At 53.3% G+C, this 27,281-nt stretch overlaps 1 protein-coding gene across 1 annotated transcript; it reads left to right on the top strand.

Annotated features, from left to right (window-relative positions):
• On the top strand, positions 1-25,535 carry LOC107111609 (protein-arginine deiminase type-3-like). The gene is made up of 16 exons (XM_015412590.1): positions 1-106; positions 5,024-5,204; positions 6,699-6,771; positions 6,925-6,986; positions 8,386-8,503; positions 8,659-8,784; positions 10,550-10,725; positions 11,871-11,974; positions 12,442-12,553; positions 13,481-13,588; positions 14,856-15,010; positions 17,063-17,207; positions 19,158-19,251; positions 21,879-21,958; positions 22,467-22,598; positions 24,586-25,535. The coding sequence occupies exons 1-16, from the start codon at positions 15-17 to the stop codon at positions 24,817-24,819; spliced, it is 1,992 nt and encodes a 663-aa protein (XP_015268076.1). The 5' UTR covers positions 1-14; the 3' UTR covers positions 24,820-25,535.
• The last annotated feature ends 1,746 nt before the right edge of the window (positions 25,536-27,281 follow it).

Genomic DNA, 27,281 nt, shown 5'->3' with positions numbered 1-27,281 from the left:
CGCAGGGCGGCGCCATGGCGCAGCAGCGATGGGTCCGCCTCTCGGCCGAGAAGCCCACCAGCACCGTCTGCCTCCTGGGCACCGAGCTCTCCCTCGACGTCTCCGGGTAAGAGGGGCGGGCGGAGGCGAGAGGGAGGCAGGTGGCCGAATCCCGCGCGCAGTGCCAAACGCGCCTGCCTTTGCGCCCGCCGCCGACCTGGGAGTTGCCGTGCGCCTCTCCGGGGGCCGTCTTCGGAACTGCTGCTGCTTGCGCCGTCGGGGGGGGGGGGGGGGAGGCCCTGGATTGGCGTGGAACCGGCGAGGTCCTTGCCTGGTCGGAGGTGGCTTTGCGCCGGCCGGCAACTTTCCCCCCATCCCGGGAATGGGACGCCCCTCCTCGCCTGGTTGCTTTGCTCCCCTTCTTGCAGGGGCGGATTAACTATGATGCAGACGAAGCACGTGCTTAGGGGGGCACCAACAAGTTGGGGAAAGGGTGAAAAGAACTTTCTGTAGCCCAAGCTTGGCTTAGTTTGTACAGTAGATTGTGTTACCGTACCTGCACTGTATATCTGGTCAGACAGGTCAGCAACTACAAATGGACTGGGTCAGTGGGGAAAGGAGGGGGGGCACCAAGACTGGTCAGTGCTTAGGGGACCATTGAGCCTTCATCCGCCCCTGCCTTCTTGACAAACCCAACACGGCCCAGGCCAGCAGCCCCCCCCCCCCTTCATGCCAGCTCCTCTGCTGCAAACAGCCTTTGGAAAGAGCTGGTGAGGCATTTTGCTGGTTCGGTTCAGGAGCAAAAGCCTACGGCCAGCCAGTTCAGTCCCCCGCAGGAGCGGGACGTGGAGGGGTCTGACCCCTGTGCAAGCAGCAGTTGTGGGTGGATGACCTCCCCCTGCCCCGGGACAGCTCTGCAGGGCGCTGGCTGACCTGGCCTGACCTGTGCTCCCAATGGCCAGCGGGACCTCCCCATTCTCCACCAGAGTGCCTGGCAAAGCCACCGACCCAGCTCTCCTTCATTGCCCAGAAGCCAGCAGGTGGACGGGGCTGGGGCTGCCAGTGGTGGAGCTTTCCTTCTTCCCGGAGCTGAGGTGTCTGCAGGAGGAGCTATGATCTCGCCACCCTGTGAACCCGGCTGAGTGCTTCTTGCTTCCCACAGGCAAAGCCAAAAATTTGTGAAGGGAAAGAATAAGAGATGTATCAGTGCATGGTTGGATGTGAATTGCTGGCTGATGTAGGCCAAGAAGGTTTGGGTGCAGAAACAGTGGGGGGTCTCTGTGTGGGAATAACTTGGCTGTGTGGGAATAACTTCTCTGCAGCAGCCTTGCCAGCCCAAAAGCAAAACCCCCAAACCCTGAACACAATCCACACAATGCCTTCAAGACCAACCAAATGAGGTCTCCAGAACTCTGCCTCTGGCTGTAAGGCTCAAAGAAAGAAAAGAAAAAGTAAGTTCTAGGGAAGGGAAAGGCCGCTGGACATGATGTTTGGTCCTGCTGTGTTAAATGGAGAGCCGCTGCTGGTTTAAGATTAACAGCCAGTTCTTTTGGGCAAGAGGCAATGGACCAATTATACTCCTTAGAGGAAATAAAGCCCATAAAGGATTCTAATATCGCTCTAAACCAGTGAGAGAGAGCACACAGAAAACACTTGAATATATATAAGAGAGCACAGAAAACACTTGAATATAAAGACCCGTCGCTAATCAAATGTCTCTCTAACACCTGGTGGGAAACACAAGGCACTTAAAAAGGCTGAGAGCAGAAGAAAAACACGGTAATCCTCTTCATGACAATACTGGAGATCAGTTTGGTATTGAAGATGCTGCGTTACTCTGAGCAGATGCGAGGCTTTTGAGACAGTCGTTAGTACAGCCCCGGCTAGTTCAGTGGCCCAGTTCCAAAATGGAGACGCTCCCCCTGCCCAGTACGAGTTGATCTTTGTGGAAAGCGAACGGGGAGAGGCTATCTAGAAGTATTTCAAGAAATAAATCGGCTGCAGAACTGGTGTGGTTGGAAGAGGCTTTAGAGCTGGGGGGGAAGGGAGCATTAACAGGAGTGGTGTCTGAATACTAGCTGGTCTTGACTAGCCAGAGGCAAGGGAGTAGGGCCCCCCCCGGCTCTGGCAGAATTAGGGCTGGGGATCAAGACCCGTGAAGGAGAAACATGGCTTCTTGCCTTGTCCCCACAGAGAGGGTGTGAGGAAGTCATGTCAAGACAGTCACTGAGGCGTAGACTTGTCAAGATACTGTCGCAGCAAAGCGTGTCGCTGCAGCCCAGATAACAAAGAGTCTTGGGGCACCTGGAAGAGGAGTGAACCGATGGCAGCCCAAGCCAGGGCCCACCTGATCGAGCAGGTGTGGCTCATGAAAGTAAAGTCCTGTCCCATCACGTCATGATAGGGCTGCGAAGAAGAAGAATACATATTGAAGTTTGTTGGGTCTGGATTTGTGGACAAGGAGTTGGCCTCCTCTCAGTGGTAGGCAGGGTCACGCCGGCAGGAGCAAGCCGTTCTTTTAAAGATAAGCACGTAACCTTCCTCGCACAATGCGGAAAAGAGCGGGATGTAAACTGTGGTGATGTGAAAGTGTCTTTTAAAGTGGAGCGTCGACTCCTTCTGAAACTATTGCTTGGGTCGGCGGAACCAGGGGCCGAGCAGGACGCCACGCCGTCAACTGGGGCCGAGCAGGACGCCATGCCATCAGCATGAGAAGAGGCCTCAGGAAGAGTCACTTGGACAGAGCCGGTATGAGGAGGGCGGCCCAGCCATGATAGCCACAGGAGGAATTGCTGGGCACGGGCGAGGCGAGGGGCTGCTAAGACTGGGTGTGCGGTTCTTTGTGGGCCAGCCGGCAGAATGCTAAACTGAGGGCTTGGGACGGAACCTCGGAGAACGCTGACATGCACCGAATGGAAGCTCATCCCAGGCATATGACACAAGTTCTTCATAACGCTTTGTCCTGCCTTGTGATGGGGAGAACCGTGCCATGTATCTGCACAGGATCAGATATCCAGGGAGAAAGAGAAAGGGGAAAGATTTTCCTTGCTGTTTTGCAGGACAAAACAGGTGGCTGGTGGTTGTACGCCTGGACCCCAACGTCACCTGCTGATTTTTGTGCTGGTAAAGCCACCGTTCGAGTCCCAAGAGTGAGCCTGGCTGGATAGGGGGAGGGGGGTCGGTTAGCACCTTCAGTTACTTCAGCCTGTGTACCTGCCCCTATCCCTCCCTGTGGAACACAGACACCAGGACAGGGTTTGCCTTATTGGCCCTCCTCCCCCCTCAAAGAACAGGGATTGTTGCTTCAGTATGTGCTTGAGAAGGCAACAACTGCGCCCATCCCTTCTGTGAGCCACCCCGTGGTTCCAGGACCACAGGAGCCTGAAAGGCTGAAACAGCAGAGCCCAGACTCCACAGGGAGAAGTGTCCGTGCTTGCATTATCCTAACCTCTTACCTAGGTATTGCTGGGAGCTGGCTTTTTCCCTGTTTGGCTGCCGGGCGGGTGAAGCCATTGTCCTCCCGTCAGCCAGCAAGACAATCCCCCCTTTGTCAACAGTGTTTTCAGAGGCCCTGTGTTTTCTCTTGCTATTCATAGAAACAGGGGGAACGAAATGTTTCAGCTCTGCTTGTTTGGCAGCTTTTTGCTTCCTGGGTCGGCTTCTGTGAGCGCCAGACTAGAGTGAAACGTCGGAGTGTCCTGCTGAATTGATTCAGAAGGAAGCACACCTGCGTCCCAGCCCTAAACCGCAGAACAGTCTTGCCTAATCTGAGGTCTTCTGAAAACAGATTCAAGTTCAAAACCTTTACTGGCATAGATCATAATCATACAGTCGCCATTCAGTTCATGGATTTGACACACAGCTTCCTCATTATAAGGCAGTTACAGAACTTGGCAACCGCTTCAATAACCGCTATATTTTGTGAAGCCAATAAACGATACAACTTTCTGTCATCGGATTGCTTGGCATCATTCTTAAGAATATCTTCTAGATAGGCTTCCCGAATGTCATCATACAAACTACAATAGAGGAATACTTGTTCGATTGTTTCAATCTCCTCTGAATCACAATCACAGAACCTTGCAGAGTAGGGGATTTTCTTAAATCTTCCTGCTAAAACTGCAGAGGGGAGCACATTAAATCGGGCCAGCATAAATGCTCTACGCAGCTGTGGGGAGGTCAGATCCGCTAAGTATTGTGCTGGGGCGTTAATCGGAAAATGTGCCCATCTTACACGTTTGGCAGCTTTTTGCTTCCTGGGTCGGCTTCTATGAGCTCCAGACTAGAGTGAAACGTTGGAGTGTCCTGCTGCATTGATTCATCCTGCTGAATTGATTCAGAAGGAAGCTCTAAACCACAGAACTGGTGCCAGAACAGTCTTGCCTAATCTGAGGTCTTCTAAAAACAGATTGTAGATATGGTCGGGCTGCAGTGGAGCCAAGAGCCATCCAATTCAGAATCCCGGGTGGGTGGCAGAACACCCCCCCACACACACACACTAGCAGCCCCTCAAAGACCATCCCCTGTAAGGCAAACCTCAGTGTGCCTCCTGTAGAGCGTGCCTCCTGGGCGGCAGCAGGTGGCTCCGGAGAGGCATGTCAAGCAAGCCAGACTACACATCCTAGTGGCTAGTGGTTTCAGGAACAGGTGGGCGCAAGTTGAACTGGAAGGCAAACGTCCCCTCTTTTAACACTAGCGCTGTCACTTGATGGCAGACATCTCGGTTGATCAGTTAAATCCGTACAACATTGCAATATAAAAAAGTAATACTTTTGCAGGGGAAGCACGTGTTGTGGGGATGGGAAGGGGAAGGAGACTGCAAGCCACTCTGAGACTCCAAGTGAAGGGCGGGGGGTATAGATCCAATCACTCACTTCTTCCCTCTTCTTCTTCTTCTGCATTCAGGGGTGTAACTCGGCTTTGACTGGCACTGCAAGCCTCTGGCACCCTACAGCAGGAGGAAGGATGGCCCACCAGAAGGCTGCTTCTTGGCCAAGATGGTTTCTGAAGACGACAGGACTGAAATGTCATTTCTCTTTTGCAGGTCAGCCCCTGTGGGGGCCACGTCCTTCGACGTCTGGGGGACAGCAGGAGTCAACCTCTACATTGTCCACAAGGGGGAAACTCTTAAGATCCCTTCCTGTGTGCCGCGGTGGCCCTTGGAGACCAACATAGAGGCCATAATAAGCATGGATACCCCGAGCAGCAGAGTCAACAGTGACAAGGTGAGCAAGGTGGGGGGAGAGGAAGAGACACTGAAGGCTGTAAGCCTGAAAGGGCATCTATACAGGCATGAATCGCTTTAACTTCCGTGGCTTCCCTCTGCCCCAAACACGAAGCAGTGTAGCCACGTAAAGGGAAAAGGTAATCCTAGTGAGCGTGCCCGTGCCCCTGTGGCATAAAGAAAGGAGTGCAGAGGCCAAGACTGAAACCATTTCTCAGCAGTGAAGCTCACTGCAAGCCAGGACTTTGGGCTGGTCCCTCCCTTTCAGGCTAACCTGCCCGGCTTCCGGTCCCCTGCTCTGGCATGGCAGCAGATGTCTAACATCAGGGGAAGAGACCTCAGCCTCTGTGCCCATTGGGTTGGCCTCTGGGGCAGAATGCTCCCTCTAAGCTGTGGAATCTTGTGAGCAAAATTCTGCTTTGTGAGCTACCGGCATTCAAGCTGTGAGCAGGCGATTTGGCTACTGCATAAATTAGTGTGCTCTGGAGCCAGCCTTCCTGAGCTAAGACAAAAACGTGTGAGCCAGAGGCTAAAAAACGGTGAGCTGGCTCACACTAACTCAGCTTAGAGGGAACACTGGCTGGTTTGCCACAGTGTGAAAGGGGCTGCTGGGCTAGATGAAACCCTGCTCTGATCCCGCTGGATCTGTATTGGTCTCAGATGGCCACCTGGGCACAGTGTTTAGGAGTGCCGGCTCTAATCGGTGAGAACCAGGTTTGAGTCCCCCACTCCTCCACAATGTAGCTGCTGGCGTGACCTTGGGTCAGTCACAAGTTCTCTCAGAGCTATTCTCTCAGGAGCAGTTCTCGAGAGAGCTCTCTCAGCCCCACCCACCTCGCAGGCAGTGTTCCCTCTAAGCTGAGTTAGTGTGAGCTAGCTCACAGTTTTTTAGCCTCCGGCGCACACATTTTTGGCTCCGCTCAGGAAAGATGGCTCCAGAGCAAACTAATTTAGGCAGCAGCGACATTGCTCGCTCACAGCTTTAATGCCAGGAGCCCACAAAGAAGAACTTTTGCTCACAAGACCCCCTCAGCTTAGAGGGAGCATTGGAGGGTGTCTGTTGTGGGGAGGGGAAAGGCGATTGGAAGCTGCTCTGAGACTCCTTCGGGTAGTGAAGGGCCATGGGGTATAAATCCAATCTCCTTCCTCCTCCTTCTTCCTCTGCCTCCACCTCCTCCTCCTCTTATGCCTCATGAGGTTGTTAAGATGAATTAGGGGGAGCCCTGTACAGTGTTCTGGGCATTGGAGGCAGCGTGGAGTACAAAAATGTAAGATGATTTCCTCTTAAGTTGTATCAGAGGAGTCTCACTGCCAGGAAACAACAGCGACAACAGCCCAGACCATGTTACTTTGTGGGGTCCAACAATGAAAGCTCTCCCAACTTAAAATGGCTTTCAGCCTGTTCACATGGAGATGCTTGAATGTGGTGTAGCAGGGCTGGGTCCTGTATTCGTTGATGACTGAAGCTGACCTCTGCCGTGCGGTTTCTTGGCAGGTCAGAATTTCATACTACAAGGACAACGGGAAGGGCTCCATGGCCCAAGCTGTGCTCCACCTCACCTGCGTAGGTAAGGCCCCTGAAATCCAGCAGAAAAGAAACACTTAAAACAACGGGAAGGGCCTAATGAGGAATGCACCTGATTCTGGTGCTGACCCATCCAAAATGGATCAGAGACCTTCCGCCAAACACAGAGGGTTTTCTTTTCCTTGTTATCTTGCAGAGATCTCCTTGGATGTCGACACGAGCCGGTCGGGGACTGTGAACAGGAAAGCTAAAAACAAGGTAAAGGGGAAAAAGCATTTATTTACGGACTCTGTCCTAATCATTTCTGTTACCGTTTTCTTCACCAAAGGTACTTGAGGTGGCTAAGGTATCTGTCTATAGCTAAGTAAAGGTAAAGGTTTGCCTTGCTTGAAAGCCAGTTGGATCCTATTCTAGAGGCTGGTGCTCAACTCTGTTTCCAAGCCGAAGATCCAGCGCTGTCTGAAAACTTCTCTGTGCTCATGTGGCCAGCATAACTAAATGCCGAGGTGCACGGAGCGCTGTCATCTTCCCAATGAAGCAGTACCTATTTATCTACTTGCAATTTCTTGTTTTCAAACTGCTAGGTTGGCAGGAGCTGGGGCCAGAGACGGGAGCTCACTCCGTCACGCGGCACTCGGGTCTCGAACTGCCGAACTACAGACCTTCTGGTCTGCAGCTCAGCGTCTTAACCTCTGAGCCACCGCAACCCCTGTCTATAGCTTGTTGTTCAGTCGCACAGTTGAGTCCGACTCTTCGTGACCCCGTGGACTATAGCTACATAATGTTAAATTCCTATTTTTAAAGAAAGCAGATGTGATAAACAGAAAGCCCAGGTCTACAAGTCTGTGGTGCCAGGAGTGGAGCATACTCCGTGTCAGCTGACTGTCTGAAGAGACAATGCTTCATCATCGAAGCCCTGTTTTTGCACGGTCTCCCGCATTGTTCCAGAGAGAAGGGGCACATGGTCCTTTCAGAAGTGATCCATTGTTTAGCTAATGTAGACCTAGAGTTTTGAGCACTGAGCTTAGAAGGACTCCTGCCTTACAAGACTACAAGAGCGACCCATATACGCATAGAGCTCCTAAATCCGGTCTGTCCTAGGACCTCCAGGCGAGTCGTGTCAGAGTGGTCAGTCTGAGGGTGAGTCTTTTCAGCAGCACATCAAGGCAGGAAGGGCAGCAGGGGACACGTGCGGGTCCAGGTAAAAGCGGCCGGCCAAGGCAGGCCGGAGCGCTTGAGGGCCTCAGAGGAGCCCCCCTCTCTTTGCTTTAGGACCACAGGAACAACAATGTCCATTTTCAGTGGCGGGATTCCCTGGGGATGGTTGCTTAATTTCACTGTGTGAATTTGAGCATATTTACAAGGACGGGTGATTAACAGGGAAACGTCACCTTGTTGGTGTCGCTTCCCTGTAAACAGGCTCCTGCAAGCTCAGCTCGGTTGATTCATGCAGATTTTTTCAAACTCTGCATAATTCTTCCCAGCAGCAAAGACCAGCTTCGCCATTAGCCACTGTGAGAGGGGCACTGTTTTTCGTGACCCCCCCCCTCCAAAAGTGACAGGCGGAGGCTGCGTGGAAGCCCTGGTGCCAGGCGGGGGGTTCCGCGACGTCTTTGTGCCGGCCAGGCCTGCCTACCACTGATCTTTGCCTCTGCAGAGGACGTGGACGTGGGGCCCGGAAGGCAAAGGAGCCATCCTCTTGGTGAACTGCGACAGAGACTACCTCTCAGGAAAGGAAATGGATAACCAGGACAAGAAAGTGGAATCGTATGCAGGTGGGTGAGCGGCTTGGGCAAGGTGGCGGCTTCCTGACGGGGGAGGTCTGGGATCCAGTCCCTGCCTCCCTCGGTAAAGCAACCAGTGGATTCATTCAAATGCTTGCCGCCCTCCTTACCGAAGCCGCCCTTAACTTCCCCTGTGTTCCCATCAGATCTCAAGGACATGTCCCTTATGATCCTGACCACCTGCGGGCCTGAAGGCATTTTTGACGAGTACCAGCTGGTCCTTCACGTTTCAGCCTCTGACCACGACAGAGTGGGCGTCTTTCATGCCAAGGGTAAGCCTCTGCCGCCTTCTTGAGCTGCCGGGCCTCATTAATTAATTAGTTAATTGTTTTCTTTACTTATATCCCACTTTCCTCCCCAGTGGGGACCCTGAGATGCTTCCATCATTCTCCCGTTCTCTGTTTTTCCCTCCCAGCAACCCTGCGAGGTAGGTTAGGCTGAGAAAGTGACTGGCCCAAATAATAATGAATTATCATGTGGCATCGTGTGAGGAGATCCCAAGATTGTCTGGCAGCCCAGAGTTCTAGCTCTTTTACTGTTATCTGCCACTAGGTGGTGAGCTAGACTTATTTTTTGGGTGGGGCTGAGAGAGCTCTGAGAGACCTGTGACTGACCCAAGGTCACCCAGCTGGCTTCCTGTGGAGGAGTGTGGAATCGAACCTGGTTCTCCAGATTAAAGTCTGTCATTCTTAACCACTACACAGTGCTGGCTGGTGACTGGCCCGAGGTCACTCAGGAGGCTTCCACGACACAAGTGTGTGGGGGGATTTGAACCCCAGTCTTCCCATTTATTTATTTATTATATTTATACCCCGCCCATCCTGCGAGCAGGCTCAGGGCGGCTAACAAAGCGGTACAATGTACCTGCTTGGCATAACCATAAACATTATTAAAACTACATAAAACACATACTCATTCAAGACATAAATTAACGATTAGCAGTAAAGTGCTTGCAGAGCCTAGCCTGAACCCTTTAATCCCGACACCACCATGGTGTATTTAGTTATTTATTGTATTTCGTTAGTTCTTTGTTTTTGTTCCATCCTTCTTTCAAGGAGTTTGGGGAAGCTTCTATGCCCTGCCCCCCATTTTTATCCTCACAACAACCCTGTCAGGTAGGACAGGGTGAGAGGGAGACATCTAGTGAGCTGCATGGCAGTGTGTGTGTGTGGGGGGCAGGTCTCCCTCCCCCGCACTCTGACCTCTGCACCACAGGCCCTCTCATGAGGAGAGTAGGGGGCTAGGGCAGGGGGAGCAGGCGCCACACCTGGCTCCCTTTCCCCAGGTGAATGCCATCTTGGCACTGCAGTTCCCCCCCTCTTGCCATTCCAAATGACAGCATCCAAAGTATGGGGGGGGAGAGGATTCTCATCTGCAAGTTTGGATTCCCTGCTGGATCTGGCCCATCTACTGATGAATCAGGCCCGTCTCTTGTCCATCATCCCATTCGCAGCCAATCAGAGGCCCCTGGAGGCCAGGCACGAAGGTGGTGGCCTTCCTCTGTTTCCCTCTTCCTCCCCCTTAGTGCCTGCTACTCAGAGGTATACTGCCTCTGAACATGGAAGCTCTGTGTAGCCATTAGTGCCAAGAGACTTATGGATAGACCTGCCTAATGAATTTGCCTGATCCTCTTTTTTAAAGCCACCTAAGCTTGTGGTTGCGACCAGTGCTCCCTCTAAGCTGTGGAGTCTTGTGAGCAAAAATCCTACTTTGTAAGCCGCTGGCATTAAATTGGTGAGCGAGTGATTTGGCTGCTGCATAAAATTAGTTTGCTCTGGAGCCACATCCTTCCTGAGCTAAGATAAAAAATGTGTGAGCCAGAGGCTAAAAAACTGTGAGCTAGCTCACACCGACACAGCTTAGAGGAAACACTGGTTGCGACTTCTGTAAGTCAGTGATACATACAGGAACATTTGAGCTGAACCAGCAGAAAGCTGAGTTCTGAATAGATGGATTCTTTTATTTATTTATTTATGGTCACGTGTATGCCCCGCCCTCCCCGCAGCAGAGCAGGAACCCTGTTTGTTTGCTTCCCAGGGGGGAAGAAGCTGTTCCAATACAAGCATATCCTGGGATCAGGGAAGCTCTCCTACGTGGTGGAACAGGACGGCTTCCAAGAGAAAAACTTCTACGTGGAAGGGCTGTCCTTTCCAGATGTCGACTTCTCAGGGCTCGTGTCCTTCCACATCACGCTGCTGGAGAACCCGTCTGAGGTATGGCGAGGTGTGCCCAGGAGCACGGGGGCATTGCGGTGCCAGAGTCACACACGCAAAGCTCTGAGAAGGGGCGCGGGCGGGGGGACTCTGGCAGGGCCACTCTGCAGCACCAGTCAGGGTGTCCCTGGGCTCGTCGGTGCCAATTCTGATGGAGAAGAAGGATGGAGACCGAATAAGGCAAGGCCGGGATAAATGCAGTCCCACCGGCTCAGCCACCAATCCCAACTGAGTCCTTTGGGAGCTCTGGCCCTCGAAAGCCCATGCCCCGAAAAACCTGTCAGTCTCTAAAGTGCTACTAGACTTGAATCTTGCTGTTCTGTTGAACACCAACAGGGCTGCCCTCTGGAGCAATCCCAACTGGGCAGGGACTCTCAGGTGGAATTTATTCCATCCTCCTTTCACTGAGAGGTGATACGAGAACCATCCTCAAGTACTTGAAGGGCTGTCCCAGAGAGGAGGGTCTGGAGTTGTTTTCTGTTGCCCCAGAAGGTTGGATCAGAACCAACGAGTTGAAATTGAATCCGAAGATTTTTCGGCTCAACATCAGGAAGCACTTCCTGGCAGTTAGAGCGGTTCCTCAGTGGAGCAGGCTTCCTCGGGAGGTGGCGGGCTCTCCTTCTTTGGAGGTTGTCAAACAGGGGCTAGGTGGCCATCTGACAGCCATGCGGATTCTGTGGATTTAGGCAGATCGGGAGAGGGAGGGCAGGAAGGGTTGCCTCAGTGCCTAGTCCTTGTGTCCCTTTCTTACATGCCCAGGGAAATGCCGGTGGCCGCTCTGGGGTCAGGAAGGAATTTTTCTCCAGGCCGGTTTGGATGGAGATCCTGGAGTTGTTGGGGTTTTTTTTTGTCATCTTCTGGCGATGGAACAGGGGTTACTGGGTGTGTGGAGGGGAATTATTTGTGAATTCCCTGCCTTGTGCAGGGGGTTGGACTAGATGACCTTGGAGGTCCCTTCGAACTCTATGATTCTATGATTCTGGGTTAGCCAAGAAGCCTAGAGTTGTGCGGCCATAAGGCCGACGCGTCCCTTCCATTGGGCATCTCAGGACAGGAGCTGCCTTCCAAGAACTTGGGTGGGAGCAGTCCCCTCCTGCTTCCCAGCCGCCTTCTCAGACCTCGTGTGCCTTTTCTTCCTGTCCCAGGGGCTGCCGGACGTCCCCATTTTCAATGACACCGTGGTTTTCCGGATGGCTCCATGGATAATGACCCCCAATACCTTGCAGCCGATATCGGTTTACATCTGCAGGTGAGGGGTCCTGCTCAAACAGTTGTGTCTGTTGTGCTTCGAATTCAGGGCAGCAGCCCCCAGATCCTGGGCCCGGCATCTCCTTACAGCCTGCATTCTGTCCAGGGTGGTGGGGTCAGCTTTATGTCAGGCATGCCAACAGCGCAGTGTGGGATCCAGAAGCTGCTCCCCGGGATCATCTGTGAGTGTTCACGAGAAGCTGAGCCACCCCGCTGGGTGAAGCAAAGCGGCTTGGTCTGGTTGGAATGACCGGTCCTATTAGCATCTGAGCCTTTCATCTCCTCTGCCTTTGCGGCTTTGTCCAAGAATGTTTCTGATCAGGCATTCTCTCTCTCTCACTCTCTGTGCCTTCTGTTCCTCTAATTGGATTAGCGTGTTCTCGTTAGGTAAGCCCTTCCTTCAGGTGCGGATATTCCTTTTTTGTGTGGTGGCTTCCAATTTCCTTGCTTTCTCGTTTTGATTCCCAGCATTAAGTCCAACGCTGACTTCGTAGCGGCTGTGAGCAAGCTCGCGGTGAAGGCTGGTTGCAAACTGATCATCTGCCCACAACAGGAAAACCGTGGGGACCGCTGGATTCAGGTATTATAGAGGGGGAAGAAACGTGGAGCCAAAGTGAGAAATGAACAGACGAGCGAGCAGCTTTTCCCGACTAATATGGAGGCAGAGGGACACTTCCTGGGCGGGGCTTGTTTAGTCTTTGTAGGAGTGATTCCAGAGCCTTCGGCACAACTCCCGTGCTTGTTTGGGGAAAACATTAACCCCTTCTTTTCCTTTGCTCTCAAGTGGCTGCCGACCCCGCAGGGTGTTCAGGTTGAGAGACGTTCAGAGGTGGCTTGCCACTTCCTGCCTCTGTGTCAGGACCCTGGACTTCCTTGATCTTCCCAAGGATGCGACAGTGAGAACTTTGCTGAAATAGTAAAAATAAATTCTTGGGCCTGCTTTGTTCAGTCATACAGCACTAGCAATCATGATTCTGTGATGGCTGTTTCAAGTTGGGAGAATCTTGCCGGGAGAAGGCCTGAACTCCTTCTCTGCATGCACCACGGTCTAAATTGAAATTGGACTTCCCCTGTGGATTAGTTCCCAGAACACATCAGGGACCCAACCCAGCGATGGCCCTAGGGGGGAAAAAACCCTTAATGTATGTTAATGTATAAATGTATAGTAATGTACAAAATTGGACTTCCCCTGTGCATTAGTTCCCAGAACACATCTGTGACCCAGCCCAGGGATGGCCCAAGGGGAAAAAAACAACCCTTAATGTATAGTTCGGCACTCAGATTATTGCTTTGTAACAAAACCGTAATATCTGAAGCATTAAAGGCTCATCGCCAGAGAAAGGCGGGTGTCAGGAGGCTCTGGACTGGAGAAGAGATTCGGGGTGTTCCGGGACACACTTGCCACAGTGGCTTTAAGAGTCTGCATACCTGAGAGTCTTCCTGCTGTGTCACCTCTTGGCATGAAGAAGTAAGGAGCATCTTTGTTTTGCTTCCTCTGTCGAAACAGGATGAGATGGAGTTTGGCTACGTGCAGGCTCCACAAAAAGGGTTTCCGGTGGTCTTCGACTCCCCTAGAAACGGGCTGCTGAAGGATTTCCCCTTTAAAGGTGTTTTGGTAGGTGGTTGACTTTCCGGACTCTGAGTGTCTTGTGGCTAGAGGAATGCTGAGATTTGCATAAGGGGCTTCCCCCCCCCCCCAGACACAGGTGTCCGTTGCCCTCCCCAACAATCAGGAATGGCTGGCAGATCAGTTGAACCATTTTTTTCTATCCACTGTTAGGCTTATGTGACTGCAGAAACTTTGAACTAGGTAACCCAATTTTGCATATTTTTTTTGGGACAATCAAGTCACAGATGACTTCTAGCAACCTCATGGGGTTTTCAAGGCCAGAGGAGTTCAGAGGTGGCTGGCCATCGCCTGCCTCTGCGTAGCGACCCTGGGCTTCCTCGGTGGTCTCCCGTCCAAGTGCTGACCAGGGCCGACCCTGCTTAGTTTCTGAGATCTGGTGAGATCGGGTTAGCCTGGGCCGTCCAGGTCAGTCTGTTAGTTGACAGAAGCAAAGTGCAGAGAAATTCCGCAGTGCAGCCAGGGAATAATTGGCAGTGCCCCTCTTCAACTAGGCGTGGCAATGCCAGGGTCACCTGGCTAGGCCACACCAAGGTCACGCATCTAGCTCAGCATTCTGCCCGTCTAGTACATTTTTCTGCCACCATTCCTGCAATTTCTTTTCACTCCCTTCCCACTCCTGGCTTTGTGTCCAAGAGGCGCCTCTGAATGCTCACAAGCAGTGTTCCCTCTGAGTCAGTGTGAGCTAGCTCACAGGTTTTTTTAGCCTCCAGCTCACAGGTTTTTGTCTCGGGTCAGGAAGGAGGGCTCCAGAGCAAACTAATTTATGCAGTAGCCAAATCGCTCGCTCACAACTTTAATGCCGGTAGCTCACAGAGTAGAATTTTTGCTCACAGGACTCTCCACAGCTTAGAGGGAGCATTGCCCACAAGTAGGTCCTGAAGGAGGCAACCATTGTCTGTAGTTTACACCCAGCCTTTATTAATCGCAGGTAGAGTATTTTATGATCATTGAGGCTTCTTTCCACCTATGGTGGGTAATATTGATTAAGAGCATTTCTGTCCCACACTTCCATCTGAACACAGCTCTCCTGGGCAGGTCGCAGTCAAGGTAGAACTGTACAAACAAACAGTTATGAAAAGTATCCCATGCAGCTGAAGACAGCCAGCTTAAAAGTAACAAGTCAGAAGTTTTGTTTACATGAACTGGTCAGACTACAGCCAGTGAGATGTAGTTTTCTTTTGCCCCCATCCTTTTTCCTGGTTCCGTAGTGATGCGAATGATCTCACTCTGCTCTGGCTTGCACCCACTCAAGGGCCCAGATTTTGGATATGTGAAGCGAGAGCCGGCTAATAAGAAGACCGTCTCCAGCTTGGACTCCTTTGGAAACCTGGAAGTCAGCCCTCCAGTGACCGTCAGGGGCCAGCAGTACCCCCTGGGGCGAATCCTCATCGGGAGCTACTTCCCCAGGTGAGAGGGTCCATCAGCCTGGCTTCCTGGTGGAGACGCATTCTCACTGGGGTGGGGGTGTTAGTTCATAAGTGTTCCGTATGGACCTCTCCCTCTTGGGTGGGCGATAACATGCAGCAGCCCTTGCCCCAACAGCCTGGGCCATCCCATAATGCCAAGGAGGCGAGGTGGCTGGCCTGAGGTCACCCCACAAGTGGAGATTCCTACCTGGCTGTCCCCAGTCTGACACCCCCCCCAACCACTCCACTGCGCTGATTCTCCTCACTCTCGGATGGCCCCGATTCACGTGGCAAGTGCTGCCTAGTGTTACGGATCAGGAACGGAAAGCTTGCACGGCGGCAGCAAGAGGAGAGGCACACAGTCTCAGGTGCGCAGCCCTGCTCGTGTGTAAGCGGCAAGATAAAAAAGGGGCCCGGGGGCACCTTCAGGACTAACACGACCTATTCCAGCACAAGCTTTTGTGAAACAGAGTGCATTTCATCAGGTGCATATTTTGTACACCCATATGTTTATAGCCACAACAGAAACCCCAGGGGTGTGTGTGTGTGTGTGTTTGTACACACAGATGTTACAAGGAGAGGCCAGTCTGAAACAAGATCCCGACCCAACAGCACTCCAGTCCAGTCAGAGAGGGCGTGGGCCGCTCACAAGTGCTGACAGAGAGGCAAGGCGGAATTAGCAGAGGGCAGGATGGGCAGGGATAAGCAGATACAAAAGGAAGTCGCAGAAGTATGGCTGAACTCATTAACATCCGTAAAGGGTGACGGATGCCGGATGTGAGCACCTGCCGTGAGTGAGCATCCCAGGTCCCTGTTAAGCATAGTCTGGAACTGGGAAATGGATTATAATGCTCTAAGTCAGCAGTTTCATGTTGGGATTCACATTTAAAGTTCTTTTGTCAGAGAAGGACTTTCAGATCAGCAGCTGGATGCTGTGGGTAATGTTCATGAAAGCTTTAGTCCATCTGGGGGGGGCGGGGGGGGGCTGGTAAATAGTTCTTGCATGACACCATCGACCACCTGAGAGATCTATAGCCCAATGACAGTCTCCCAGGAAACACCATTTTGGCCAAAATGGTGTTTCCTGAGAGACTGTCATTGGGCTATAGATCTCTCAGGCAGTCGGTGGTGTCATGCAAGTGATTAGGGGGTGTTGATGGCCTTGGATTTGAGGAGGGAGTCCAAATGACCAGACATCCCCGATAGTGATTGTGCCGGTGACTAAGGCAATAGTGTGCTGTGGGATGGAGGAAGAAGAAGAGAAAGTTTTTATACCCCACAGTTCGAAAGCAAGAAACTGCAAGTAGATAGGTACCACTTCGGTGGGAAGGTCACAGCATTCCGGGCACCTCAGCATCTAGTCATGCTGGCCACATGACCATGGAAAAGTCTTCGGACAATGCTGGCTCTTTGGCTTGGAGACGGAGATGAGCACCGCCCCCTAGAGTTGGATTTGTCTGGCTTTCGAGCAAGGGAAATCTTTGTCTTTACCTTTTTCTCTACCTTAAGGAGTCTCAAAGTGACGTACAATTACCTTCCCTTCCTCTCCCCACAACAGGCCCCCTGTGAGGTAGGCGGGGCTAAGAGAGCTCTGAGTGAACGGTGTCTGGCCCAAGGTCATCCAGTAGGCTTTGTGTGGAGGAGGAGGAGGAGGAGTGGGGAATCAAACCCGGCTCTCCAGATTAGGGGCCACTGCTCTTTAACCACTAGACCACTCTGGGTGCCAGCCTGCCTTCTGTAATTTGGGTAGCAGGCAGAAGGAGCCAGGCAAGTTGACTTGTTCCTGTGTCTGCAGTATATGCTTTTATAATCCCCACTTTGCCACACAGTGCAGAGGGGCTTTTGTTCCTGTAGGAAGCCCCGATGGCCAAAGGCTTGGGTAGCTGGGAAAAAGGGGACCGGGTGAATTTATGTCCATCCATAGCGTTTGCAAAACAAAACTTCCATCTACAGAGGCAGGATGCCACAGAAGGCATAGAGAGAGGACAAACTGCACTGCCTTTGACTTCTGGATGGGATTCCTCAACCGACATTCCCTCGCTTTCTTTTCTAGCTCTCAGGGCAACAGCATGGTCCAGGTCGTCCGGGACTTCCTTTACGCCCAGAAAGTGCAGCAGCCCGTGGAACTGTACTCCGATTGGCTGGTTGTGGGCCACGTGGATGAGTTCTTGACGTTTGTCCCGGCTCCTGATAGAAAGGTCTGTGTCGCTGCGTGAAGGGACCCCAGCCTCCTTGCTGCCTCTGTGGCCTGCATACATTATGCTCGTGGGGCAGGTTTTCCTTGCGCGTTTGCCATTCCGCATAGCTTGTTGTCGTTTTGCTGATAAGTCGGGGCACAAGGATATCACGGTCCCACCCTCAGCCAAGGGAAATCTGGTTCCACCCCTGCTGTGGCCTCTGGGACTTGAGCAGGTGTCGCTCACACACCTGCAGGCACATCTTTCCAACCATCGGGGCTTAGAAACCTGCTCATTTTTTTAAAAAAAAGAAGAAAAGGGGGGAAAGTAGGAGGTTCTTAGGGAGCTGGCTTCTGTGACTGTTGTCACCGTCTGTGCTTGCGTCCCACAGTGGCTACTCTTCTCCGAAAGGTCCCTTGGTCAGAACCGTGACCGTTACATACTTTGGAAAGTGGGTTGACTGTGTAGTGTAGGATAGTCTGGGTCTTTTCTTTGGGGGATGGGGTGCCCCGTCCGTCCTTCTGGATCTCTGCCACCTGGAGCCGGTTCCACCCCGTGATCCTCTTGTGTTGCATCCTGTGACGTTTTGTGCACTGCCGGTGGAACTGTAAAGGAGGCTCCATTCTGGCTTCTGCGGAATCTGGTTCCCTTTGCTTGAGTTAAGAGCTTCTGGTTCCCTCTGGCACTTAATGGGGCCCTTCCTGTTCCCTCCGGATGCTTCAGCCAACCTGGAAAGTCCTCCCGATCAGTTCCTCCTCCTGGGCAGGGCAAGGAAGGGGAACCCGTAATTACTTCCATTCTCTTGAGTGCAAAATGGGCTCATTAAAATTTTTATCTTTTGTTATACTAATATGCTAATGGTGTGATTAAGACAGTGAAAAATTAACAGACAATCACATTGCTGTAAAGGGATAAAAGGAGCAATTCCTGCTTCCTCCTGCCCAGGAAAAGGATCCGCTCAGCAGTGCTGAGGCACTCAGAGGGAGAATGGGGAGTGTATAAATGAAGGCAAACGCCGAGGCCCTGCCATTGAATGAAACGTTTTTTAAAGTGCTACAGATCAGCCCTGTCTCCTTCCTGCTTCTCCCCCCACCCACCCCTTTCTCACTCACCGCCATGTTCCCTCTAAGCTGAGTTAGTGTGAGCTAGCTCACAATTTTTTAGCCCCCAGCTCACACTTTTTGTCTTAGCTCAGGAAGGATGACTCCAAAACAAAGTGATTTATGCAGTAGCCAAATCGCTCGCTCACAACTTAAGAACATAAGAACAGAAGAGAAACCAGTGCTGGATCAGGCCAATGGCTCATCTAGTCCAACACTCTGTCACACAGTGGCCAAAAATACCAGGTGTCATCAGGAGGTCCAGCAGCGGGGCCGGGACACTTGAAGCCCTCCCCCTGTTCCCCCCCCCCCAAGCACCAAGAATACAGAGCATCCCTTGCCCCAGACCAAGAGTTCCTATCTATACCTTGTGGCTAATAGCCACTGATGGACCTCTTCTCCATATGCTTATCCATAAGAACAGAAGAGAAGCCAATGTTGGATCAGGCCAATGGCCAATCCAGCCCAACACTCTGTGTCACACAGTGGCCAGAAATACCAGGTGCCCTCAGGAGGTCCCCCAGTGGGGCCAGGACACCAGAAGCCCTCCCACTGTTCCCCTCCCTCCCCCAAGCACCAAGAATACAGAGCATCCCTTGCCCCAGACTGAGAGTTCCTAATCTATACCTTGTGGCTAATAGCCACGGATGGACCTCTGCTCCATATTAAGAATCTTAAGAGAAGCCAATGTTGGATCAGGCCAATGGCCCATCCAGTCCAGCACTCTGTATCACACAGTGGCCAAAAATACCAGGGGCCCTCAGGAGGCCCAGCAGTGGGGCCAGTAACTCACAAAGTTGAATTTTTGCTGACAATACTCTACAGCTTAGACAGGGAGCATTGCTCACCGCCTGCCCTCTTTGGCTTCCAGGGTTTCCGCCTGCTCCTGGCCAGTCCCACCGCCTGCTACAAACTGCTGAAGCAGAAGGAGCAAGAGGGCCACGGAGACGCGGTCATGTTTGAAGGTGAGGTGAGGGGGTTCTTGGGCCTGTGCAGCAGTTCAGGCTTGAGAGGGAAGGCTGCCCCGGGCTGACTCCGGCTGCTGGTGTTTTGGGAGCAGTGGCAACCGCAACAGCTCCTTAGGATAAAAGCTGTGATTAAAAAAAAAGCCTTCCCAGGCAACACCCAAGTTATCAAAAGCAATGGGAGCTGCTCTGGAACTGCAGAGCAGATAGTTCAGCCAGGTACATTTGATTGTTTCCCGCCAAATCCTCCCTAAAGGTGTCAAAACCTTTTGCGTTCTTTCATACCTTCCAGCGTGACCTGTTTTTCAGCACTCTTTCCTGGGGGGAATGAACCCTTCTTGATTTTAAGGGGGCAGCTCCATTGATTGAGTGATCTTTTTTGACTGCGTTCACCTTGCCTACTGCAGCGTGGGCGGAAGCCTACATGGCTGCTGGGGGCCAGGATCCTGGGCCAGGAGATCCCACCGAAGCCCCGCTCCTCCCCTCCCAGTGCCCCGTCTATGCCGGGAGAGTCCGGCTGGTGTCCTCGTGACATCGGCATGCCTTTGCAGGAGCATCGGAGTGAGGTCAGGCAGCGTCAACTGCCCCGTCTTCCACATACGCTGTCCCTTAAGACTGCGCTGCTACTGTCGAAAAAAGGGCATTTTTAGTCTAGTTGATGGGAATATAAAGATTCTTGGGATGATCACTTGGGCCTTGTGAAAAATGGTGCCATGAGAAGTGATGAGTGTGGGGCATGTTACTGGGGTAGGCATTACTATGTTGCAATGATAAGATAATTCTTTTAACACAACAGCTATTGAGAGCCCGTTCGGTGTAGTGGGTAAGTGCGCAGACTCTAATCTGGGAGACCTGGGTTTGGTTCCCAACTCCTCCACATGCACCTGCTGGTGTGACCTTGGGTCAGTCATAAGTTCTCTCAGAGTTGTTCTCTCAAGGGCAGTTCTCTCAGAGCTCTCTCAGCCCCACCTACCTCACAGGGTGTCTGTGGTGGGGAGGGGAGGGGAGGGGAAAGGAGTTTGTCAGCCGCTCTGAGACTACCTCGGGTAGTGAAGGGCCATGGGGTGTAAATCCAATCTCTTCTTCTCCAACCAGGGGTTCTCCTCCTTTTACTGCATGGTGGTTCTCTCTGTTTCCTCTCATTCTGCTTCACCAACATCAGCAGAGCTTTGGGGGCTACCAGATGTCTCCTCCCCGGAGCGATTTCTCCCTTTGCTCCGGAGCATAATTTCCCAGGAGGGTTTCACACGTGCAGGACGGAGCTTGCCCACCCCCACCCAATTTCTCTTCCCCCCCCCCCCCGGGTCCCTTTTCCCCCCCCCCCCCCCCGAGGCCTGGGCGGCGAGGGGCTGAATCACGACAAGGTGTGGGAGTTGTGGCGGGATGCTGAGACGGCCCGTGGCTCAGTTCCATCTGCTCGTTTCAGTCCCAGGCTGGGAAAAGGCCCTTGCTGGCGGTGTGTGAGAGGTGCTGCTGGCCAGAGGGGAGAGAGCGGTGGCTTAGCTGAGCCCAGCAGGCTGCCTCATTATACGTGAGTTTTATGCAGTCCTGTGATTACTCTGAGCCCCCTCACAAACTTGTCTCATTCTCCCTAGAGACGGGCTAGCCATGCGTGACCGTATAGGAAGTCTAGATCTCGGTGGGGGTGGGGTGGCGGTGGGAGGAGCTGTGGCTCAGTGGCAGAGCCTCTGCTTGGCATGCAGAAGGTCCCAGGTTCAGTCTCCAGTAAGGCTCAGGTGGTAAGAACATAAGAGAAGCCAAGTGTTGGATCAGGCTAATGGCCCCTCCAGGCCGACCCTCTGGGTCACACAGTGGCAAAAGCCAGGGGCCATCAGGAGGCCCACCAGCAGGGCCAGACCTCCAGAAGCCCTCTCACTCTTGCCCCCACCCAAGCACCAAGAATGCAGAGCACTCCCTTGCCCCAGACATAAGGACATAAGAGAAGCCAATGCTGGATCAAGCCAATGGCCCATCCAGTCCCACACTCTGGGTCACACAGTGGCCAAAAATACCAGGGGCCCTCAGGAGGTCCAGCAGTGTCCCCAGGGCGCCTCCCCCCCCCCCCCCCCCCCCCGAGCACCAAGAAGGCAGAGCATCACTCGCCCCAGACATAAGAACATAAGAGAAGCCAATGCTGCATCAGGCCAGTGGCCCCTCCAGTCCCACACTCTGGGTCACACAGTGGCCAACAATACCAGGTGCCCTCAGGAGGTCCAGCAGTGGGGCCGGAAGGACACTAGATGATGTGAGAGATCTCAGCCCAGGATCCCAGAGAGCTGCTGGCAGCCTGACTAGACAGTGCTGACCTTGATGGACGCAGGGGCTGAGTCAGTAGAAGGCAGCGTCATGCCTTCGTATGTATTCATGTCCTCGCGACACTAAAGCCTGGGTCGGAATCCCTTCTCTGCCAGGTCATGCACAGGGTGGCCCTCCTCACAGGGTTGCTGTGATGATGAAATGAGGTGGGCGAGAGCCACATGCACACACACCCGCCAGCTCCTTGAAGGATGGGCGGGACAAAAATGTGCAGGACAGATCTTGTCTTACGAGAACTGAGGCGTTTGACCCATCAAGTTAAGGAAGAGCCTGTAGCCGAAAGGAAGCAGCAAACCCGTCTCTTGTTACAGGAGTGAAAAAAAGCAAAGAAATCTCGATAAGAAAGATTCTCTCTGACCAGACGTTGCGAAACACCAACCATTATTACCAGGTAATCTTCGTGAAGGGCTGTCTGGGGTGCCCCTTCGTGGTCACAGACGCCCCTTCGTCTTCGCCGAGACGAATGCCAAAGTGGCTGCGGGAACTGTGGGGGACCAAGTCCGGACGGAAGAAGAGGATGCTGGGCTGAGTGTGAGCGCGTGTGCCTCTTCTCCGCGCTCCAGTTTCGGGCTGGAGCCACAGAAGAAGATGGGCCGGGAGGGTGGCAGAGCGGAGCACAGTTTGGCTAGTGCACATCTTGCACACAGGGAGCAACCAGCTGTACCTAGACAGAACAAGCCTCTGCCATCTGTGGCAATACTGGGAGGGGGGGAGGACTGGCCTGCCAACACCCCCCAGGAAGCCTGCAGGGACCTGAGTCAGGAAACAGCCCCAGGGTGACGAGTCACGGGCAAAGACTGGCACAGGTGGCAGATTAATTGCTTGGCACGAGCGTGGCACCTGTGCCTCCTCCAGCAGTGGAACAGACACTTCCCCGCTTTGCTTTCCCTCCTCTCCAGAAATGCATCGACTGGAACCGGGACATCCTCAAGGAGGAGCTGGGGCTGACCGAGGAAGACATCATCGACCTCCCCCAGCTCTTCAAGCGCAGCACCACCTCCAGCAAAGCTGTCGCTTACTTCCCCGACCTGGTGAGTCTCTGTGAGTTGTTTCGCGGAGGCTGACTTTGAGAACCGAGCGAAGGGTGCTGGGCGAGCCCTCCCTGCCGGGGCTGGCGAGCGAGTCTGCCCCCTCCAGAGCTCCGTTGCCAGCAGTTCAGCAGCAGAGAGGAAGAGCCGGTGCTGCTCTTTTCTGCCTCAGCAAGGGGGCTGGGTGCCTCTAGAGTGCTCCGGCTGGCGGTGTCCTTATTACGGGGTGGTTGAAGGACGAGGCTCAGTCACTGGTCAAGATGCAGCACAGAGGTCTGAGAACACTGGACAGGGAGGAGGAGGAGACTGGATTGATACCCCATGGCCCTTCCCTCGGCGTCTCAGAGCAGCTCGCAAACTCCTTTCCCTTCCCCTCCCCACAACAGACAATCTGTGAGGTCGGTGGGGTTCTGAGAGAGCTCTCTCGAGAACTGCCCTGGAGAGAACAGCTCTGAGAGAACTGTGGCTTCCCCAAGGTCATCCAGCAGCTGCGAGTGGAGGCGTGGGGAATCAAACCCACTTCTCCCCGATTAGAGTCTGCGCACTTCACCACGACGCCAGACTGGAGACAGCTGGTGCCTGCTCTTGAATGGCTGCGGATCGGCCAGGGAGATGTGGCAGCCTCAGCAGCATCGTAGGTTAAAGGCTCCCATAAAGGCCTCGCCTACATTTTTCGTTCAAGGTGCAAAAAGCAATTGGAGTTGCTCTAGAACTGCAGGGCCCCCATACAGATCGGATGGTTTGCTCCAAGAGATTTGGCCGTATCCTGCCAGGTTACCTTTGGCAGCATGCCTCTTATTCCCCTCTTTCCATCTCCTCCAGCCACAGTCCGGCTTCCGAGTCCTGTCCTCCTCTGATCTGTCTCAGGGGAGGGACGGGGAGGGGGAGGCTGTGGGGTGGAGTCCCCAAGCGGAGCTGCTGTCCAGAGCCAGGATGCGGAGGGGGGCAGCAGGGCTCAGCTCGGCATCCCTCCTCCCCACCGCCAGCCCTTTACGGCCCTTTCGTCTTCACTGCCCAGCCGCACTGCAGCTTTGCACCCTGGACTGCCACAACAGAGGGGGCCTAGAAGCACCACCGTTGAGAGCCAGCACGGTGTAGGGGTCAGGAGCGGCAGACTCTAATCTGGAGAACCGGGTTTGATTCCCCACTCCTCCACATGCAGCCAGCTGAGTGACCTTGGGTCAGTCACAGTTCTCTCTCAGCCCCACCTGCCTCACAGGTTGCCTGTTGTGTAGTGGTTTGGTATGGCCAGTTTGGTGTCGTGGTTATTTATTTATTTATTTATTTAATTTTATTTATACCCCGCCCTCCCCGCACGCGGGCTCAGGGCGGCTTACAGTATGAGGTTAAGTGCGCGGACTCTGATCTGGGAGAACCGAGTTTGATTCCCCACTCCTCCTCCACATGCACCAAGCTAGGTGACCTTGGGCAAGCCTTAGTTCTGACAAGAGCTGTCCTTGAAAGAGCTCTCTCAGCCCCACCTACCTCACATGGTGTCGGTTGTGGGGAGGGGAAGGGAAAGGAGGTCTGTAAGCTGCGGGGTATAAATCCAACCGCCTCTTCCTCTCCCCCCCTCCTTAGGAGAGGAAGGGAAGGCAATTGTAAGCCACTTTGAGACTCCTTCGGGTAGAGAATAGCGGGGTATGAAAGCCAACTCTTCTTTGTGTGGATGCTTCTGGGGCAAAGCTGCACGAGGACAGGATGTGCAAGCACCATTCCCGCACCTTGCCCGACTGCTGGCGTCATTGGGAGACTATGGCTGGCGCGCTGCCATAGCTCCTGATTTCCATGGGTGGCATGGATGAGGCTGGATTATGTCCCCCCCACCCCGACTCCCTGTTCAGGCTTCTAGACTCTACTGGTGGCACCCCCACAGACTCCTATATTTCCATCTGTGATGTGTTGAAGCAGGTTGTGTTCTCCTTCAGGGAAGGGTTTATTTCGGAATCTGTTCCTGATGCACGTCCCAACTCCCATCTCCTGTCTACAGGTGAACATGCTTGTTCTGGGGAAATACCTGGGCATCCCCAAACCGTTTGGGCCCATTATTCACGATCAGTGCTGCCTGGAGGAGGAGGTCCGTCGCCTGTTGGAGCCCCTGGGATTGTCCTGCACCTTCATCGATGATTTTGAAACCTACCACGAAAACCTTGGCGAAGTCCACTGCGGCACCAACGTCCGCCGGAAGCCGTTCTCCTTCAAGTGGTGGAACGTCATCCCCTGAGTCGGGAAGGGAGGGCAGCCCTGGCCATTCCCTGCACTCTGGGCGGCAGCGGGAGGTGCCGAAGTAGCTGCTGCGTAGCTTGCCGCTATCTTGTGCCCAACGCATCCTCGGGAACTTTCAAAGGGACCACATGGTTTCTCCCACTGGTAGTGCAAGAAGGTTTCAGAACTGGGTCCCCTTTTTGCCCTGAGGGCTCACACGGAACCCATCAAAAAGCAGCACAGATTCAGCCCTTTAACTCACAGCAGAGAAACAGGGTACGAAGGTGCAGCGTCCACTGAAAGCATCCAGGATGAGGGGTGTGATACACATTCCAAGTAAAATAGGATTGGTCTCCCGGGGGAGGGCGAAGGAGAAGTAGCAAGTGGGTGTGTGCGTGGAAAGTGCCGTCAAGTCTTAGCCAACTTACAACCCCAGCAAGAGACTTCCAAGGCAAGGGAGCAGCAGAGGTGGCTTTTGCCGTTGCCTCCCTCCTCGGTGGTCTCCCTTCCAGGTACGGACCCTGCTGCGTTCCTGAGATCGGTTGAGTTCGGGCGACACCGTCCTGCCTTCCCTCTGACCAGCAAATGGTTACAGAACCATAAAATTCAGCCCTGTCCCGGTCGCATTCAGCCTTCCTCCTCCCTTTTAGTCCACCTACTTAAAAACCAAAGCCTTCCACATTCCAAAGCAAGCTCTGAGCTTTCTGGCCTGGAAACGGGTCCAGAGAACGGTCCCTGCTGTTTTTTTTGCTGAACCAGAGAAAGAAGGAACAAGAATGAAGGAGGGGGTGGGAGTGGAGGAAGGGGATGTCCACGGACACCTGCCCTACACATTATGTCCTTTCCTTGTGGTCAGTGGAGGTACGCTTTTGTTTTTTCCTATAAAACAGGAGCCTCGTGGCACCTTCAAGACTAACAACATTTATGCGGCCGTGAGCTTTCGTAATGAGTCGGAACGCACGTCTTCAGGGGCTCTGAGTCATGAAAGCATATGCTAGCATAATTGTTATCAGCCTTTAAGGTGCCCAGACAAATAGCACAGCTGCCCCTCTGATTTCCCCCCCCCTTCCCCCGACGCATCGTTTTACTCCAGGGAACGGAACAGGACTTCGTTTTATTTCCATTAAACGCCTGTGTTGCCGGCTCAGGGTGGCCGGCTGGGGCAAGTTCGGACCCAGATTTACAAAGGGGATCCCAAGGCCGCCTTCTCCTTCCACCTCCCGTGGCCAGTTTAAAGGGCCGGTCTTGTTTTCTTGCACATTCCCTTGTCTTAAGGACCGACTAGGGAGGTCCACAAACACATTTCATGCCCTGGTAGGTTCCTGGGCTTCTTCGCAGATTTGGCAGTCCCTGTTCTGTGGGCATCTTCTGATAGCCGCATTTGCTCTTCCTTCTGCAGCCGAGGCCGGTTGGGAAGACCTGACGTAGGTCCCGGGTGCTTGGAGGCTGCCTTTCCACTCCCTGCCTCCATCTAGAGTAGAATCGCTGACCTCTGCCTAAGGCCACAGAGGCTGGGGTTGTGACCGGTGCTACTGGGCTGGATGGCTCACCCCTTGGATGCCTCCTTGCCCACTGAGAGAGAGGAAGGGCCAGCATGCAGAATCCTTCGCTTCTAATCCACACAGCACTAACCTCCCAAGACACAGGTCTAGGGCCAAAGCGGGTGACCGGAAGGGGCCAGTCCGGGAATCCAGGCACAGAGGGGAGGCTGACCCCCCTCCCCCTTGCCTGCCCCTAAAATGTGTGGCACAAGATCTGTAAGTGACACGGGTGAAAATTGTGCATTTCCTTTAAAAAAAAAAAAAACACCCCAAACAACTAGGTGATTTTGAATTCTATACCTCTGTTGATCTCCTCCCCCCCCCTTCCTAAGAGAAATACACATATTTGCGGACAAACTTCCTTCCCCTCAATTGTTTTTACAAGCTGTGTGATTAAAGGTCTGAAGAAATGTTGGGTTCTGATTAATGGCACATGGATTCCCACCAGGTGGTCCTTTCATGGAGAGATTTGGGGTGTGAGGGGGAGGAGTGGATGCTGCAGGGGGAGGGGCCGGGACCAGTGTTCCCTCTAAGCTGAGTGAGTGTGAGCTAGCTCCCCTTTTTTTAGCCTCCGGCTCACACATTTTTGTCTCCGCTCAGGAAGGCGGGCTCCAGAGCAAACTAATCTGTGCAGCGGCCCAATAGCTCGCTCACAACTTGAATGCCAGGAGCTCACAAAGTAGAATTTTTGCTCACAAGACTCGACAGCTTAGAGGGAGTATTGGCCGGGACTCCCCCCAGAGGAGGAGGAGGCAGTGCTTATTGGGGATGTTCCTGAGACGACAATAGGACACTGAAGGATCAACCAGGTGACCCTGACAGTTGGAAATCTGGCACCAAAGGTACAGCGGTCCAGTGACAGAGCATCTGCTTGGCATGCAGAATGTCACCAGCATCTGCAGCTAAAAGGATGTGACCATCAGTGATGTGACCAGCTGCC

The sequence above is a fragment of the Gekko japonicus genome, unplaced genomic scaffold (genome assembly GCF_001447785.1).
Source record: "Gekko japonicus isolate JY-2015 unplaced genomic scaffold, Gekko_japonicus_V1.1 scaffold131, whole genome shotgun sequence".
Taxonomy (NCBI): Eukaryota; Metazoa; Chordata; class Lepidosauria; order Squamata; family Gekkonidae; genus Gekko; species Gekko japonicus.
The sequence above is the reverse complement of the archived record's forward strand: the minus strand, read 5'-3'. Positions and strand labels throughout refer to the sequence as shown.

Coding starts and splice junctions, on each gene's coding strand:
- LOC107111609 (XM_015412590.1), top strand. CDS start 15: ATGGCGCAGCAGCGATGGGTCCGCCTCTCGGCCGAGAAGCCCACCAGC. Junction 8,504..8,658: donor GAAAGTGGAATCGTATGCAG/GTGGGTGAGCGG, acceptor TGTTCCCATCAG/ATCTCAAGGACATGTCCCTT. Junction 17,208..19,157: donor TCCCGGCTCCTGATAGAAAG/GTCTGTGTCGCT, acceptor TTTGGCTTCCAG/GGTTTCCGCCTGCTCCTGGC.